We start from the raw sequence: 14,818 nt of genomic DNA on the forward strand, positions 1-14,818 counted from the left end.
AAGAACTGTTGTGTATTAGAGGATTAGCAGTCTATGAGTTATGTTGCAGGTATTTTCTCAAATAATTATGAAATTTAATTGTATATTTTGCCATCCAGATGTTTTAAAATTTATATAGGGAACTTTTCTTGTGACTTGTGGGTTTGGTATCATGTTTTGGAAGTCCGGCGTCAGTCCAAGCGTATAGAAAATTAACCTATGTTTTCTTCCTCGTTTTATACTTTAATTTTTTCATGTTTAAAAATGCCATCTACTTGGAATTTTTTTGGTGTTAGGAGTGAGGTAGAAAGTCAACCTTTTTACTTTCAAGTGGCCAACTCCAGAGTGTGTGTTTTTATTTGATGAACGTGGGGTGAGAAAAAAGTCAGAGATGTCTTCCAAATTTCCAGCCTAATTTTTTTCCTCTTATGATTTTTACTTACGTATATAGAAAAAAAGATATATTTAACAACAAAAAAAAGTCACTTACCATCATACTATACTAAAATATAAAGTAATTCTATTTTTCACTTTTCTCTGGAAATTTCTTTCCATATTAATTCTGATTTATAAGAGATGGTTCAGTAGCAGTGTCTTACAATTAAACTTACCATGTGTGCTGCACATAATGTGTCAGTTGGCTCGAATATCTACCTAATGTTAGTGACATTAATTACAGTACAGTGAAGTGAAACATTATAGCCTAATTTTTTTAAGGATTTAGTTCCCCTCATCCCTGAATGTTTCTGAATCGTTTTAATGATCAAGGAAAGACTACTGTGAAATGTAAATTTTAAAAGAAATGACAGATCTGATTTTTCCCCCCTAGATTTTGGACTGGTTTGTACAGATATGTTTGGCTCTGAAACATGTACACGATAGAAAAATTCTTCATCGAGACATAAAATCACAGGTAAGTTTATTCTGTCACTACTAACTTCTCAATGGATGTGGACATGGGGCCAGCATTGTCTTGGGCTACAATGTTTGAGCTTGGTGCAGTCTGCATCCGACTGTCTTCTCCCTTCACGGTCCCCACTCCACTGTAACCCTGAAGATCACACAGGCGTCGTGTGTTAGGTCTTTGCCTGCTTTTCATGTCCTGCTCTCTCATTATGATAGAGGAAATCCAGAAGAATGGTTGTGTGGAAGGGATTTTTTTTTTCTGAGATTTTGCATGTTTGAAGATTCTCCTACTTTATTTTTTTTTAATTTTTGAAAAAATTTATTTATTTATTTTTGGCTGCATTGGGTCTTTGTTGCTTTGCGCAGGCTTTCTCTAGTGCAGTGAGTGGGGGCTACTCTTCATTGCGGTGCGTGGGCTTCTCATTGCAGTGGCTTCTCTTGTGGATCTCGGGCTCTAGGTGCGCGGGCTTCAGTAGTTGTGGCACACGGGCTCAGTAGTTGTGGCTCGTGGGCTCTAGAGCGCAGGCTCGGTAGTTGTGGTGCATGGGCTTAGTTGCTCCGCAGCATGTGGGATCTTCCCGGACCAGGATACGAACCCATGTCCCCTGCCTTGGCAGGCGGATTCTTAACCACTGCGCCACAAGGGAAGTCCAAGATTCTCTTACTTTAATGATAATTTGGTTATCAACTTCTAAGTTGGAAATTGTTTTCCTACAGAATTTTGAAGATGTTGCCCATTTGTCTTTTGGCTTCTTGTGTTGCTGTTTATGAATTTGCAATTTCTTGCCCTTGTTTCTTCTCTCTGGCCCATTTAGGATATTCTCTCTGTCCCATGGTTCTGAAATTTCACAGTTTGTGAACTGGTGAGGCTCACTTTTATTCATTATGCTGTGTACTTTTGAGAATGTATATGTCTTCTAGAAATGTTCTAGAAAATGTTTAGCTATATTTTTTCAAATATTATTTCTCTTTTGCTACTTTCACAGTTGTCTCCTGGATTTTTTTCTAGACACATGTTGGAACTTCTTAGTTTGTCCCTTCAAGTGTCTTATTTGTTCTTTCACCCTTTATTTGTGTCTCTCTCAGTTGTATTCTACATGAATTTTTCGACCTATCTTCTAGTTAACTAAATCCCTTTGAAATTTTGTGTAAACTAGTGCTTTTCTCATCTGTTGACTTTATTATGACTTTTTCTCTCTCCAAGATTTCTAAATGGTTTTTCATATACATCTGTTCTTATTGTAATTGGGTTTTGTTTCATAATATCTTATTCTTTTCAAATGCATATTTATTTCTTCATTTATTTCTTTGCAAGTTTCTAAATATATTTACTTCAAAGTTTTTATTGGACTGCTTTATAAAACTAATTCTGTCTGTAGTGAATTCTGGTTCCGGTTATTTTATTGGTTGTTTTTCTTTGCAGTAGCTTTCTTCACGTGTATTGGATTCTTTTGTGGGAGACACTTTGTCCCCACAGGTCACTCATCTTTGCATCGAGGTTTCTTTCACGTTTGCCTCACTTGGGCTCACGCAATTCCCAGAGTAGGTAGTGCAGAGGGGCTTTGTTTCCTGATGTCAAGGCCGTGTGTCTGTCTTGTTACCTCGTTAGGCCTGCAGCTGCTTATGTAGCCTTGTAGCCCCAGGATGAGTAGTGGGAAGGAGAGGGACTATGGTGGGGCTCCCTACCCCATCTTTCCTGTCTCCCGACCCTCTGCCTCCTAATCCCATTTCAGACCATTTTACTCCATTCCACTCAACCCTGCCTTGTGCCATCTTTGGCTGTGAGCATGTGCTTGGTTCACATCTGACTGATAACGGAGTTTAATTCATGTAACCCCACAAACTCCTGGCTCCGCAGTTTGATGATAGAGCATTGGAAACCAGTGGTATGCTTTCTGTCTCTGTGGATTTGCCTGTTCTGGACATTTGATACAAATGGATCATATAATATATGACTGTGCCTATTTTAAAATTGGGTTGTCTTCTGTTATTATTGAGTTGTAAGAGTTCTTTATGCTTTATACAAATTCTTTGTCAGATACATGATTTGCAAATATTTTCCCCAATTCTGTGGGTTGTCTGTTTACTTTCTTGATGATGTCCTTTGCACAAAAGTTTTTAATTTAATGAAATCCAGTTTATCTGTATTTTCTTTTTTGATTGTGCTTTTGGTGTCATATCTAAGAAATCATTGCGTAACCCAGTGGCATGGAGATTCACTCCTGTGTTTTCCTCTAGGAGTTTTATAGTTCTCACATTTAGGTCTAGAATCCATTCTGAGTTAATTTTTGCTTATGGTGTGAGATAGGGGTCTACATTCATTCTTTTGCATGTGGATATCCACTTATCCCAGCATTATTTTTTAACTGGATTCATTTTTATGACAGAAGTCGTTGACTAAGAACTGGACTGTAGCAATATTTCTGGCTTTTTTTTTCATCTCTTTTACAGAACATATTTTTAACCAAAGATGGGACAATACAACTTGGAGATTTTGGAATTGCTAGAGTTCTTAATAGGTAACATACAGTTTTAAACTTTGGTTTGCTATAATGTCTTCAGTGAAATTTTAATCCCTGCTGATGTATGTGTGGTAATGTCTTTAAGTGTCTTAAGCTTCTCCAGTAACTCTCTTTTGTTCTAGTACTGTGGAGCTGGTTCGGACTTGCATAGGGACCCCATACTACTTGTCACCCGAAATCTGTGAAAACAAACCATATAATAATAAAAGGTATTTAAAATGATATTCAGTACATGTTTATTTCCTTTACGTCTTTCTCTGTTGTACTGTCTTTACTAACCTTCAGAATATTATTCTAAAATCAGTAATGCACATATGTAAGCATATATATACATATGTATATACATTTTTTTAGTATATAATGAGGGGAATTATAAAGAAGCTGTTTCACTATCTTGCTGCAGGAGCTATAGAAAGAATCACTTTATTATTTAAGCTATAATGGGAAATAGAGTGCTTTCTTTGTCTTTCTGTTTGTAATAGTCACTTATTGAATTATCATAGTTAATATTTATTGAACACTTACTATATACCAGGCACTGTTTTAAATGCATTCTATGCATTAACTCTTTTTATCTTCACGATAACCTTGTGAGTTGTAGGTATTATTCATTCCTCCTTTCCAAATGTAGAAAGAGGTAAAGTAACTTCAAAGTCCCAGGCATCTGGCTCCCAAGCACAAATTCCTAATCACTGGGCAGTATTATGGCTAACAGATTGACTAATATATGTGTCGGGAAGAGGAATTCTGCCACTGAATTCCAGTTACCCTTTATTTTCTCTCATACACACTAATTTAAAAATGCCAACCAAGAAGCATTGGTCTTAATTTTGAAAGCACCCTTAGAAGCCGAAAGGAAGAAAGTGGTAGCTGGCAGTAATGCATGTATTCGTGGTTGCTATCCCCCTGCCCCCCCCCCCTTTTTTTTTTTTTGAGGGTAGAGAGGAAGCTGTGTTTCAGACTTGAGCAGAAGGTCTGAGAACATCGTCCGAGGAATGTATTTAAGATCAGTTTAAATTACAATGATCAGTCAAGTCCATGCAGTGTATTATTAGTAGATATTCTAAAAGATAGTAGTATTTCCTTTGAGCTAAAGTAATTTTACATTTTAATGCTGTTTCTGTGTCTTGTGGATAACTCAACTGTGAAAATATTAGTCTTTAAATTTGGAACGGATTTAATCATGCCTTGGAGAATTTTATGTAAAATTGGTTTTGTGGGGAAAATGCTTTAAAAATGTAATGGATGAACATCATCAATTATACTTTGAAATTCATATTTTCCCAAATGTATTTTAAAGTATTTTATTGATAAGATCATTAGTTTAATGTTTTTGTTTATAGCTTTTAGTTTGTAACATGTACAAGTTACTAAAAGCTTAATTACATTTACATTTTTTTCTTAGTTGAATCTTAAAATTAAACAGATTTTGGAGGTTACAAGTTTATATTTGTAGATTTTTGTGAGAGTTTGGGTAAAGATAACTTTTGGATTTCAATAATGGGCTTTATTCTTTTCCAATAAGTTCAACTTTCAGGAGCAGTGGTTTTTTTTTTTACTTCCAAGGACCACTGTAGCTCTAAATTGTGGGGGGTTTTTTCCTTTTAAAAATAGAAGTAGTCTTTTAGTTACAGAACTATCTGTTTAAGATAAAAGAGCGGAAGGGAGTATGGATAAAGAAGACAGTGTAACTAAGTCTTTAAATTAGGAGAAAATAAATTAATGTACTTAACATATTTTAGTTGGCTGTCACAGATTTGTTTCAGATTTAATTTTAGTAAATTAATATTTTCTTCTTCATTAAAGCAGTATTTTGCTTTTATAGTATTTAAGAAATTGTGGTATTTTGCAAATAATTGAACGAAACATTTTGATTTATGCAAAATAAAAAAACTAAATGAAGCATCCATGAAATTTACTGATTTTAGTCCTTTTAAAGATTTCTTTAATGAAACTTTTAAAGTAATTACTTGGGCAACTGTTATTTTTCTAATCTGGGATAGCTGCTTTTGTCATTTGGTTATGGTTGAAATTTTAAGTTTGAAAGGTCATGTTTTATGGAACACATATTTTTGCAAAGCATTTTCATGCTGCTTTTGTCTCCTTTAACTTAAAAAACCTTTTAAAGTAAATTCTGATATTTAGAGAATATCTCTCGTTTTTCTCTTTTCTAGTGACATTTGGGCTCTGGGGTGTGTCCTTTATGAGATGTGCACACTTAAACATGCAGTAAGTAGAAGTTTCTGAGATACTTTAAAAATTATGTCAAAAAGTATGTATAATGTTTCTGATTTAAAAAAATCATATGCCATCTTTCAGATGACCCTCTTGTGCTAGAAATTCTTCTCTGTCGGTTTATAAATTTCTCGTCTTTTCTGAGGTATAAATTTAAATCAATTTTCCCTTAATATGTATGCATATATTACATATACATATTATATATGTTATTATAATACATATATCATACTTTATTCCAGAAAATTATTTCTAAAGACAAATAAATTTGCTGTCTTTTTAATGTTAAATTCACATATGAATTTGGTATTTCAGCTTAACAAACTTTATTAATTTCATTTTAGCATTTTTTCTCAAAGCATCCAAATTATTTGAGTTTGGAATTGAAATTATCTAAAGAACATATCTCAGCATATTCGTTGAGGGGGGATTTTATCAATTTAAATAATCTTTAATTCAAAGTATTTAAAATTTTCACTGTTGAGATTCTTTTGAGATGACACATAATTCACCAAAAAGGGGGAGTTCTTGTCCAAAATAGGTTGAATTTTAATCACTTTCCATTTTAAAATCTTTTTAAAAATGCTTCCCCCACTGATTAAGCAATAATATATTTTCATTACAGAAAACTTAAGGGAAGAGATTAAAATATAAGTAAGTGAATAAATATCAAAAGCAATTCTTCCAGCCAATAATGACTACTTGTAATATTTTGTTGTTTCCTTCTAGACTTCTAGAATAATTTATAAAATGAGTTTTTGGTTTTTTTCCCTCAAGAGTTTGGTTATGTGGTATAAGCATCTTTATAGTTTGTTTTTATTGCCTGATATTATTTGGGGAGTATTTTTCTTTGTTGTGTTTATTCATAGTTGCATACTCTTCTACTGTATTCCCTTAAGATTTTATTTTTCTGAAGGAAAAAAGCATAGACTGCCAAAGTGATATGGCCTGGTGGATATTAGATCTGTACTTTAAGGAATTGGTCAGTTTTTCTGTGACACACAGTCATGTAGGTCTAAATCTGCATATTTTTAGAAAGTCTTTTCATTTACAGTACATTGTTCTGTCACCATTGTTTCTGTATTTTGGAATTGTTTACCCTTAAGTGGACACATAAAATTAAGTAATTCATTAACGTCTATTTATGAAGAGCTTATCAGTTGAGAGATAAACAAAACTTCATTGTAATGAAAGAATAATGACCAATTCTGCATTTAGGATTCCTTCTTAGGTATATAAATATTTCTAGATGATTGAATTGTACTTAAATCTTAATAAACAATATCATATTTTAAATGCTAGGAGAATTCCACATTTAACAGAACTCTTTCATACTTGGATATAATCACCAGTGCCTAACTTATAGCATGTTTTGTTTTCTTAACGTGTGCATTAAGAACATATTGATAGTGTACAACTGTTCTATACTATTTTAGCTGAGATGTCAAAAGCTTAATTTTACTTTCAAAATGAAATCATCTTTAGATTTTAAATTGCCCCACCTCTTTTTTCCCCCCACTTCAGTTAGACTTTATATTGTGTTTAATCCTAAAATATATATTCCCATTGATAAGGCTTATATTCCCCTTTGGAATATTTGCCACATTGCTGATCCCATGGCTTTTGGGAGCATCACACACTTAAAAGTAATAATGCGCAGTGTATAAAAGGAAATTAATTAGTACCTTTATTTATTATATTTTTACCAAATAGTTTTAGTTCTGTAGTTAATTTCTTGTTCTAGTTGCTACAGCAGGGGCACAGGAAGGCAGGTCTTAAATGAAGACTACCAGCTTTGCTTGTTTTACCATCTTGATTACTGTTATGTTTTTATAAACTCTTTACTCTAATTGATACCTATATCCCATCTGTTAGTTTTTTGAATAAGTAAAAATTAATCTTATAGCGAGTTGTACCATTTTATGAGGACTGATACTCTCTTTCAAATGTGTTCGTAAATAACCAAGTGAACCTCGCTCTAGAGAGCATGTGCTGATTAAAACTGGGAAGAGGGTTGCAATTCTGTTCTGTATTGTTAGGAAAAGCACTGTTTCTCATTGTTGAAACTGACATTTTCGACTTGTGTTTCATATATGTTAATTTATTTTCTGGATTTTAGTTTGAAGCTGGCAATATGAAAAACCTGGTACTGAAGATCATATCTGGATCTTTTCCACCCGTGTCTTTGCATTATTCTTATGATCTCCGCAGTTTGCTCTCTCAACTATTTAAAAGAAATCCTAGGGATAGACCATCAGTCAACTCCATATTGGAGAAAGGTTTTATAGCCAAACGCATTGAAAAGTTTCTCTCCCCTCAGGTATGTTTTTTAATTTTATAATTAAATTGAACAGTAGGGTTATGGTGCTTGGCTAGGACGTGGCCTCCTCTTTGGAGGAGGGCACATCGCAGCTGTGGGGGATTGCTTGCCTTTACACTGGCGTCAGCTTCCTTTCTGTTCTCACATAGCTCTTCCCCTTGCTGTCTGCTTTTGAGCTGTGCATCTATAGGAGGGAAAACGTACCTTCTGTGTTTCCTCTTAACACTTACTGCTGAACTTCTGAACTTCTCATCACCAAATGTGTGGCAGTTTTTACATACCAAGCAGAATTCATGTCAGCCCTCACCCTGTGTACCTGGAGATCGCATCAGATCCCACAGGTTAAGGGCTCCGTCTCTCCCACAAGACCACCCCCACTTCAGAAGCCAGTTTAAGTCACAGGTTGCCACCTGCGCTTCTGAGTGACTTATAAATCAGAGGTTCCCATTACCCCTTCCTCTGGTTTGATTAATATGCTTGCTGGAGCAGCTCACGGAATTCGGAGAAACATTTACTTACGTTCACCAGTTTATTATAAAGCATAGGATAAAGGATACAGATGAACAGCCAGGTGAAGAGGTGCATATGGCGAGGTCCGGAAGGGTCCCGAGTGTAGGAACTGGGGTCCCTCTTTGAATGTTCACCAACTCAGAAGCTCTCTGAGCCCTGTCCTTTCGGTTTTTATGGAGGCTTCATTAGTAGGCATGATCAATTAAGTCATTGGCTCTTGGTGATTGGCTCCAGCCCCTTTCCTCTCCTGGGTAGGGGAGGGGAGTGGCATTGAAAGTTTTAACCCTCTAGTCAGGTGGTTGGTTTCCCTGGCAACCAGCCTCCATCCTTAGGTGCTTTCCAGATATCACCTCATTAACATAAATTCAGGTGTGTTTGAAAGGGGCTTGTTTTGAACAACAGACACTTTTGTGCTCTTCCCACTGAGGGAATCACAGGGATTTGAGGGCTGTGTGCCAAGAACTGAGCGAAGACCAAGCATATATTCCCTAACGTCGTCGCCGCGGCACAGAGTTACTCCTCTGTCTCTTGTGTTCCTCTCGTTTGGTTTTCCAGTTTGTTTTTTTTTTGTGGTAAAATAGACATAACATAAAATTTATTATTGTGACCAGTTTTGAGTACGCAATTCAGTAGTATTAACTACATTCATAACGCTGTACAGCCATCACCACATCTGTCTAACTCTTTTCATCCTGGAAAACAGACTCTATACCCATTAACCAGTAACTCTGCTTCCCCTCTCCCCAGCCCTGACACCCGTCTTTCTGTACTCTGTCTTCTCTGGTTTCTGACAGTAAGATTATTGAACACTTCTGTGCTTCCCTTTCCTCACCTGTGAACAATGGGATTGTAAATGTACCTACATCATGAGGTGGCTGTGAGAATCAAAAGTGACTCTGCATGTGAAGTGCCTGATGTCTCACACTTAATAAGTACTCAGTATACTCAATATATATTAAATATTATCAGTGTATCACTTTATTATGCTAATATAAATATGTTATCTTTATAATTCGTATGATTGTAATTGTTTTTTCTCTAACAGAAAATGATTGGAAACCACTGATGTGTGGGCATTTACATGTATGTGTAATAGATTATTGACTCATGATTCCTCCTCTAGTACTTGCATATAGGTGCATAATAAATATTTATTGTGTTGAATTTTAATTTTACAGGATTTATCAAAAATCTATATCAAGTCAATTAGTGTAAGTTATTGATATAAATATGATCACCTGAAAGTGGAATTATTTTCCGTAGTTTGTGTGGCCTTTGTTGATTTAAATGATCAACAATGATCATTTATACTCTTGTATAAATCAGATATCTAGCAAAATCATAGTTTTATTACTCTTATGTGTTCATGAGATGAGAGGGAAGTGTATATCCTCTGACTTTTAACAGAACATCCATATGAACAAACAATCTTTAGAAAACAGAGATGTGGATTTAACTGTTACATCCAGGAAAACACATTAGTAAGCAAGAAAGCCAATTAAAATTTGGCGGTTAAAGGCCACTTATATAGGACATAGCTACAGTCTCTGAAGTGTGGGTGTCTTACAAGACTCCTTTGTTATAAATAACATTTTCAAGGACAGATTTATGGTGCAGCGTACTATTGTTTTTTGGCAACTACTGGAGAAGAAAGAATGACTGCATTTAATCTCGCTGAGTTTCTTTCCCCCGCATACCAGCGGTTAGGACGTGCAGTCCCAAGGCTGAAGCACTGGAATTCAATTAGCCAGCTACAAAAGAAAATATTGACGCCTGATATACACAAAGCCTGTAACATTTAAAGACAAAAGGGCAGATTATGGCTGTTAGCAGAGTGTTTGACACACATGCTTACTAAATACATAGTACCCCGTTGCTGTTTATACACCACCTAGATTTCACTCTTCACGAAAAACTTTCGTTCTTATGATTTTTCTGCTATATATCACTTGTTCGGTACTTTAACAACAAAGTTTATGATACTTTTTTTTAAGGCTTTAACTTTGAAACAATATGAACTTTTACTGCAGCATATGAACTATTATTTTCAGTATCACTATAATATTCTATACTGTCTTTAAATTTCTAGTCCCTGAATTCTGTCAGTGCCGTCAGCCAGGATCCGTGGGGCATAGTTCTCAGTCCAGCACATCCTGGAGATGTCTTCTTGGATGTGGCTTGATAGATCGTGGACAAGCTCTGGTCCATTAGGAATGTAGGTGCCGTCCTGTAGTGCTTTCTGTGAGGCTGAAGATGTTTTATATCTGCATGTGTAACCTCATAGCCACCAGCTTAAAATGTGGCTAGTGTGGCTGAAGAGCTGAATTTTAAATTTTATTTATTTTAAATTTTACTCCAAATGGCTACATGTTGGTAGTGGCAACTATATTGGACGTCACAACATCGGAATTCCAGAATCTTCTTGGATTCCACATGTCCCATCTCTCAGTTCACATGTGCATTCACACAGGGGAAAAGACAGACTCACACTCAAATTTAGGGCAAGGTGGAGATCATAAAGCACATCTTCCATGAAAAAGAAAGGAAAAAAAACCACACATGTTCAGAAGAGAAAACACACTCACACAGTTGGCTCTCAGTTGCCTGTGAAGCAGACTTTTCATGCAGTGGTTCTCCAACTTTAGCAGGTAAAAATTACCTGGAGGACGCTGCTGAATCCCACCTCTATTTCTATTTCAGTAAATCTGAGATGGAGCCTGAGAATTGGCATATTTTATAAGTTCCTGGTGATGCTGATTCACTGATATTATGAGGCTTTGAGAACTGCTGCTCTAGGGACCCCTGATGGGAAAGGCGACCATCTCAGCTTCTGGCTTTTTGCCTGTTGGAGTTTCTGATCCCTTCCACTGTGGGCAATCTTCCCTTCACCACCCCTCTGTTCTCTCGAGGAAAGAAAATTCACTTGCCTTTCCCTTCTTTGCCCAGTAAGAAAAAAAGCAGGCCTAAATCGACTTAGCAATTACATTGTTGCTAACATAGTTTTACATTTAAAGAGAGAAAAAGTATAGTGAGTAGGGAGAGAAAGTTACTTGCAGGAAATACTAATGATTTCTGCTTCTCAAAATAAATAGTGGAGTGTTGTAGTAATAGTAAAAGGAGATAACTTTTAAGCTATGTAAGAATATTCAAATATTTATCCAGTAATGTGTTTACAATTATATATTGATAAGATCGAAAACTCATTGGAGATGCTGAGAAGATTCAGAGTAAAGCTGAAAAAACCGAGAGGTTAATCCAGGGGAGGGAAAATGAAGTGATTCTTCAGCAGTTTTGAAGTAGATGAGAGAGACGGATGCACCGCAATACAGAGGTTATTGCAGATGGAGGGCAGTGTTGTTAAATCGCCGAGACGCAGAACAGGCAGGCAATGTGCGGGGGCCTGGGGGGTGCGTTTTGTTAATTCGAGAAGAGAGCTTGTCCAGAGAAATAATAAAAAGATATTGGTAAGACTGGGGAGAAGGTAGCGTGAGAGGAATTTGTTGAATGGATAACTTGGATTTTAGTACAGTTTATTTGGCAGCATAATTGTGACTGAAAAGGAAAAAATGTGTTCTGATTAATGGCTAGGTTTTTTTTTTAATTTGGTAATTTAACATTTTTTCTAACGATTTCCCCCATCTTTCAATTTAAGCTTATTGCAGAAGAATTTTGTCTAAAAACATTTTCCAGGTTTGGAGCACAGCCTATACCAGGTAAATGAAATTTAATATGAATCCTTTCCCCTGTTTGCCATAATCAGTATACTAGTTATACTAGAGGTATTTGTAGATGTAATAAGTTGGGGTAATCCAGAGGAAATGCATCTTTAAATTTTTTATGGTATATGGCAATATACAACACTTACTGATGAATTCATAACAAAATTTCCATTTATTATCTGCCTTATTTAAATGAATTCTATTTTGAAATCTGTCTTATTCAAATGTTCAGCTCATATTCTGAGAACATTGTTACAAAATGTTATAAAATGCCCTAGTTAACTGCAAATCTTTATGTAAAATAATTTTCTTTGAGAAATACTTAATATTTATGTAAAATAATTTTCTTTGAGAAATATTTAGTATTCTAGAGTATTTTAAATATAAATCAGTGTGAAGTCAGGCACCTTAGTAAGGAGAGAGTTTCTTTTAAATATGGCCAGCAGCGGTGCAATATTTGTAGGGCTGTGAATGTGGTTATATATTATGTTTATGTATGTAAGTGTATCTCTGTGAGAGGGAAATTATATTTTTTCTGCATGGAATGATTTCAGAATGGGTTTCTAAAATCAGTGGAAGTCGTTTAAGATTTGAAGATTGTGTTGTTTTTCAGACATAATGCTTTGCATGTTCTACTCCATTTTGAGTATGAACACATTAAAGAAAATAAATCCTGTAACATAAAAGCGAGTCCATATCAGCTGGACGCGGTGTGACTGTGTGTCCTCAGGGAGGCCAGCTGGCTTAGCTCTTCTTACACACCCTGGGGCTCATCCTCTGCGCCGGCCGAGACGGGCAGTCCTGGGAGATCAGCTCCGCTTGGAGCCAAGTTCATGAGACAGACCCAGGGCAGGGTCAGCGTGTCCCTCCTGGCGCGGAGTCACATCTGCCTCAAAAGCCTCCTTGTCACACAGGCAGGAAGGAATCCCCGTGTCCGCACGTTCTTCCCGGTGGGCGAGCCCCCTGGGAGGTAGAGCGCAGGAGCTCTGCTCTACTCTGGTGTGCGGAGCTGGGTGGAGGAGATGGGTAATGGCGAGGCACTACCTTGTGGGCCCCTCCCCGTGGGCAGGAAGCTTCCTCCTACTGGGAGCCTCGCCTCTGAGATGAGACACCTCGGCAGCCAGACGAGTAGGCCTCCCTCTTCTCTGGGGAGTGTTTGTGCCTCTTGCCCCTTTTCTGGTACACACAGTATTTCTTTCGTTATGTTAATATATGTAGCCAGGTTGCAGCGGTGTGACTTTGTATATCTGTCTTCCGATTGGAGCTTACAGTTGAATTTTCAAAGGGGAAATTTTTTTTCTCACATTTCCTAGTTCCTGTTCTGATACAGTTGGAGTATGTGTTTGGAAAAACTTACTGTACCACACTGTATCTCAGATCTTCCACACACATTAGTTGTGAATCTCTAAATTGCCAATCAAATGGCTTATATTATTTTTATTTTTGTAAGAGGTTACTAAATTATATGAACAGTATGTGTTCATTATAAAAATTAAAAAGAAGAAAATAAGAATTACTCTAATGTTAACACAGACTGTTATATTTGGTATATTTTTTTCCGTGATAGGAGATGCATAATGATTGAAAATTGGGGTTGTGTTCTATAAACAAAGGTTCGTTTCTTTTAATTCACAGTATTATATGTTGATCATTTTCTAATACAATTAAATATTCTTTGAAGAACAGAGTTTAATGGTAGTATTTCCTCGTGAACTCCCAGGTAATTCTTTTCTCCATTCCCCTCTTAAAGAAGAAGCGTGCTTGTTGGCAGAGATTGATCACGTGGCTCTAGGACATGGTACACCCCTGGGATGGAGGGCAGGCTGAGTGAGGAGTGGGGCTGAGCAGGGGGAGGGGGTCATGGAGGAAGGGGCTCCAGGAAGGCTTTGAGCAGAGGAGACTCTTTGACCTCCTTTAGTATCTTTGATGGCCGTATGGTGTAGACTTTCTTTTTCATTACTTTAGTCTATTTTTCTTGAATTTATCATTGTTCTAAGACTGAATCTTGTCTGGGCTTCAATAAAAGTTTAATACGGAATGCTGCAGGGTTTATCCTTGTGTATACATTTTTGTGTTTCTCTGATTATTTCTTTAAAATCAATTCATAAATGTTGTTCTTTTTTTTTTTCTTTTGGCCACACTGAGCGGCTTGTGGGATCTTAGTTCCCCAGCCAAGGACTGAACCTGCACCCTTGGCAGTGAAAGCGTGGAATCCTAACCACTGGACTGCCAGGGAATTCCCATAACATTGTTCTTGATATAGATTGCTCTCTGGAAAGTTTGACCAGTTTGTATTCCTACCAGTGCATAACAGTGCACTGTTATGCAGTGCAGTGCATAAACATACTCATTTCATGGGACCCTTAGCTATAGAGATTCTTTTAAGTACCTGTTCTTCAGTGGGTCTGTAGGTGTAGGCATTACTCAGACTCTATATGAAGCAAATACTAAAGTGCTCATAGTGATGGAATTAAAGTTTAACAGTTGCTCTTGAGGTTTATATTCTGATTTCAAAAGTAATTTCTAAGACATTGAATGTTCTTTTTAAAGTTTATTTTTAACAGCTTTATTGAGATATAATCCGCATACCATTCAGTTTGCCCATTTAAAGTCAACAGGTCAGTGTT

At 36.4% G+C, this 14,818-nt stretch overlaps 1 protein-coding gene across 12 annotated transcripts in view; it reads left to right on the plus strand.

Annotated features, from left to right (window-relative positions):
* Positions 1-14,818, plus strand: part of NEK1 (NIMA related kinase 1) — a 223,059-nt gene that overhangs the window by 59,483 nt on the left and 148,758 nt on the right. For 11 of the 12 annotated variants that reach the window (XM_082468835.1, XM_082468834.1, XM_082468832.1 and 8 more), the window contains 6 exons: positions 809-892; positions 3,337-3,404; positions 3,530-3,616; positions 5,582-5,636; positions 7,762-7,962; positions 12,125-12,185. In XM_082468835.1, the coding sequence (XP_082324961.1) occupies positions 809-892; positions 3,337-3,404; positions 3,530-3,616; positions 5,582-5,636; positions 7,762-7,962; positions 12,125-12,185 (556 nt within the window). The remainder of the gene's footprint in view (positions 1-808; positions 893-3,336; positions 3,405-3,529; positions 3,617-5,581; positions 5,637-7,761; positions 7,963-12,124; positions 12,186-14,818) is intronic. The other variant, XM_082468839.1, reaches the window with a different exon arrangement.

This window comes from Balaenoptera physalus (genome assembly GCF_965194825.1).
Source record: "Balaenoptera physalus genome assembly, chromosome: 7".
NCBI classification, from domain to species: domain Eukaryota; kingdom Metazoa; phylum Chordata; class Mammalia; order Artiodactyla; family Balaenopteridae; genus Balaenoptera; species Balaenoptera physalus.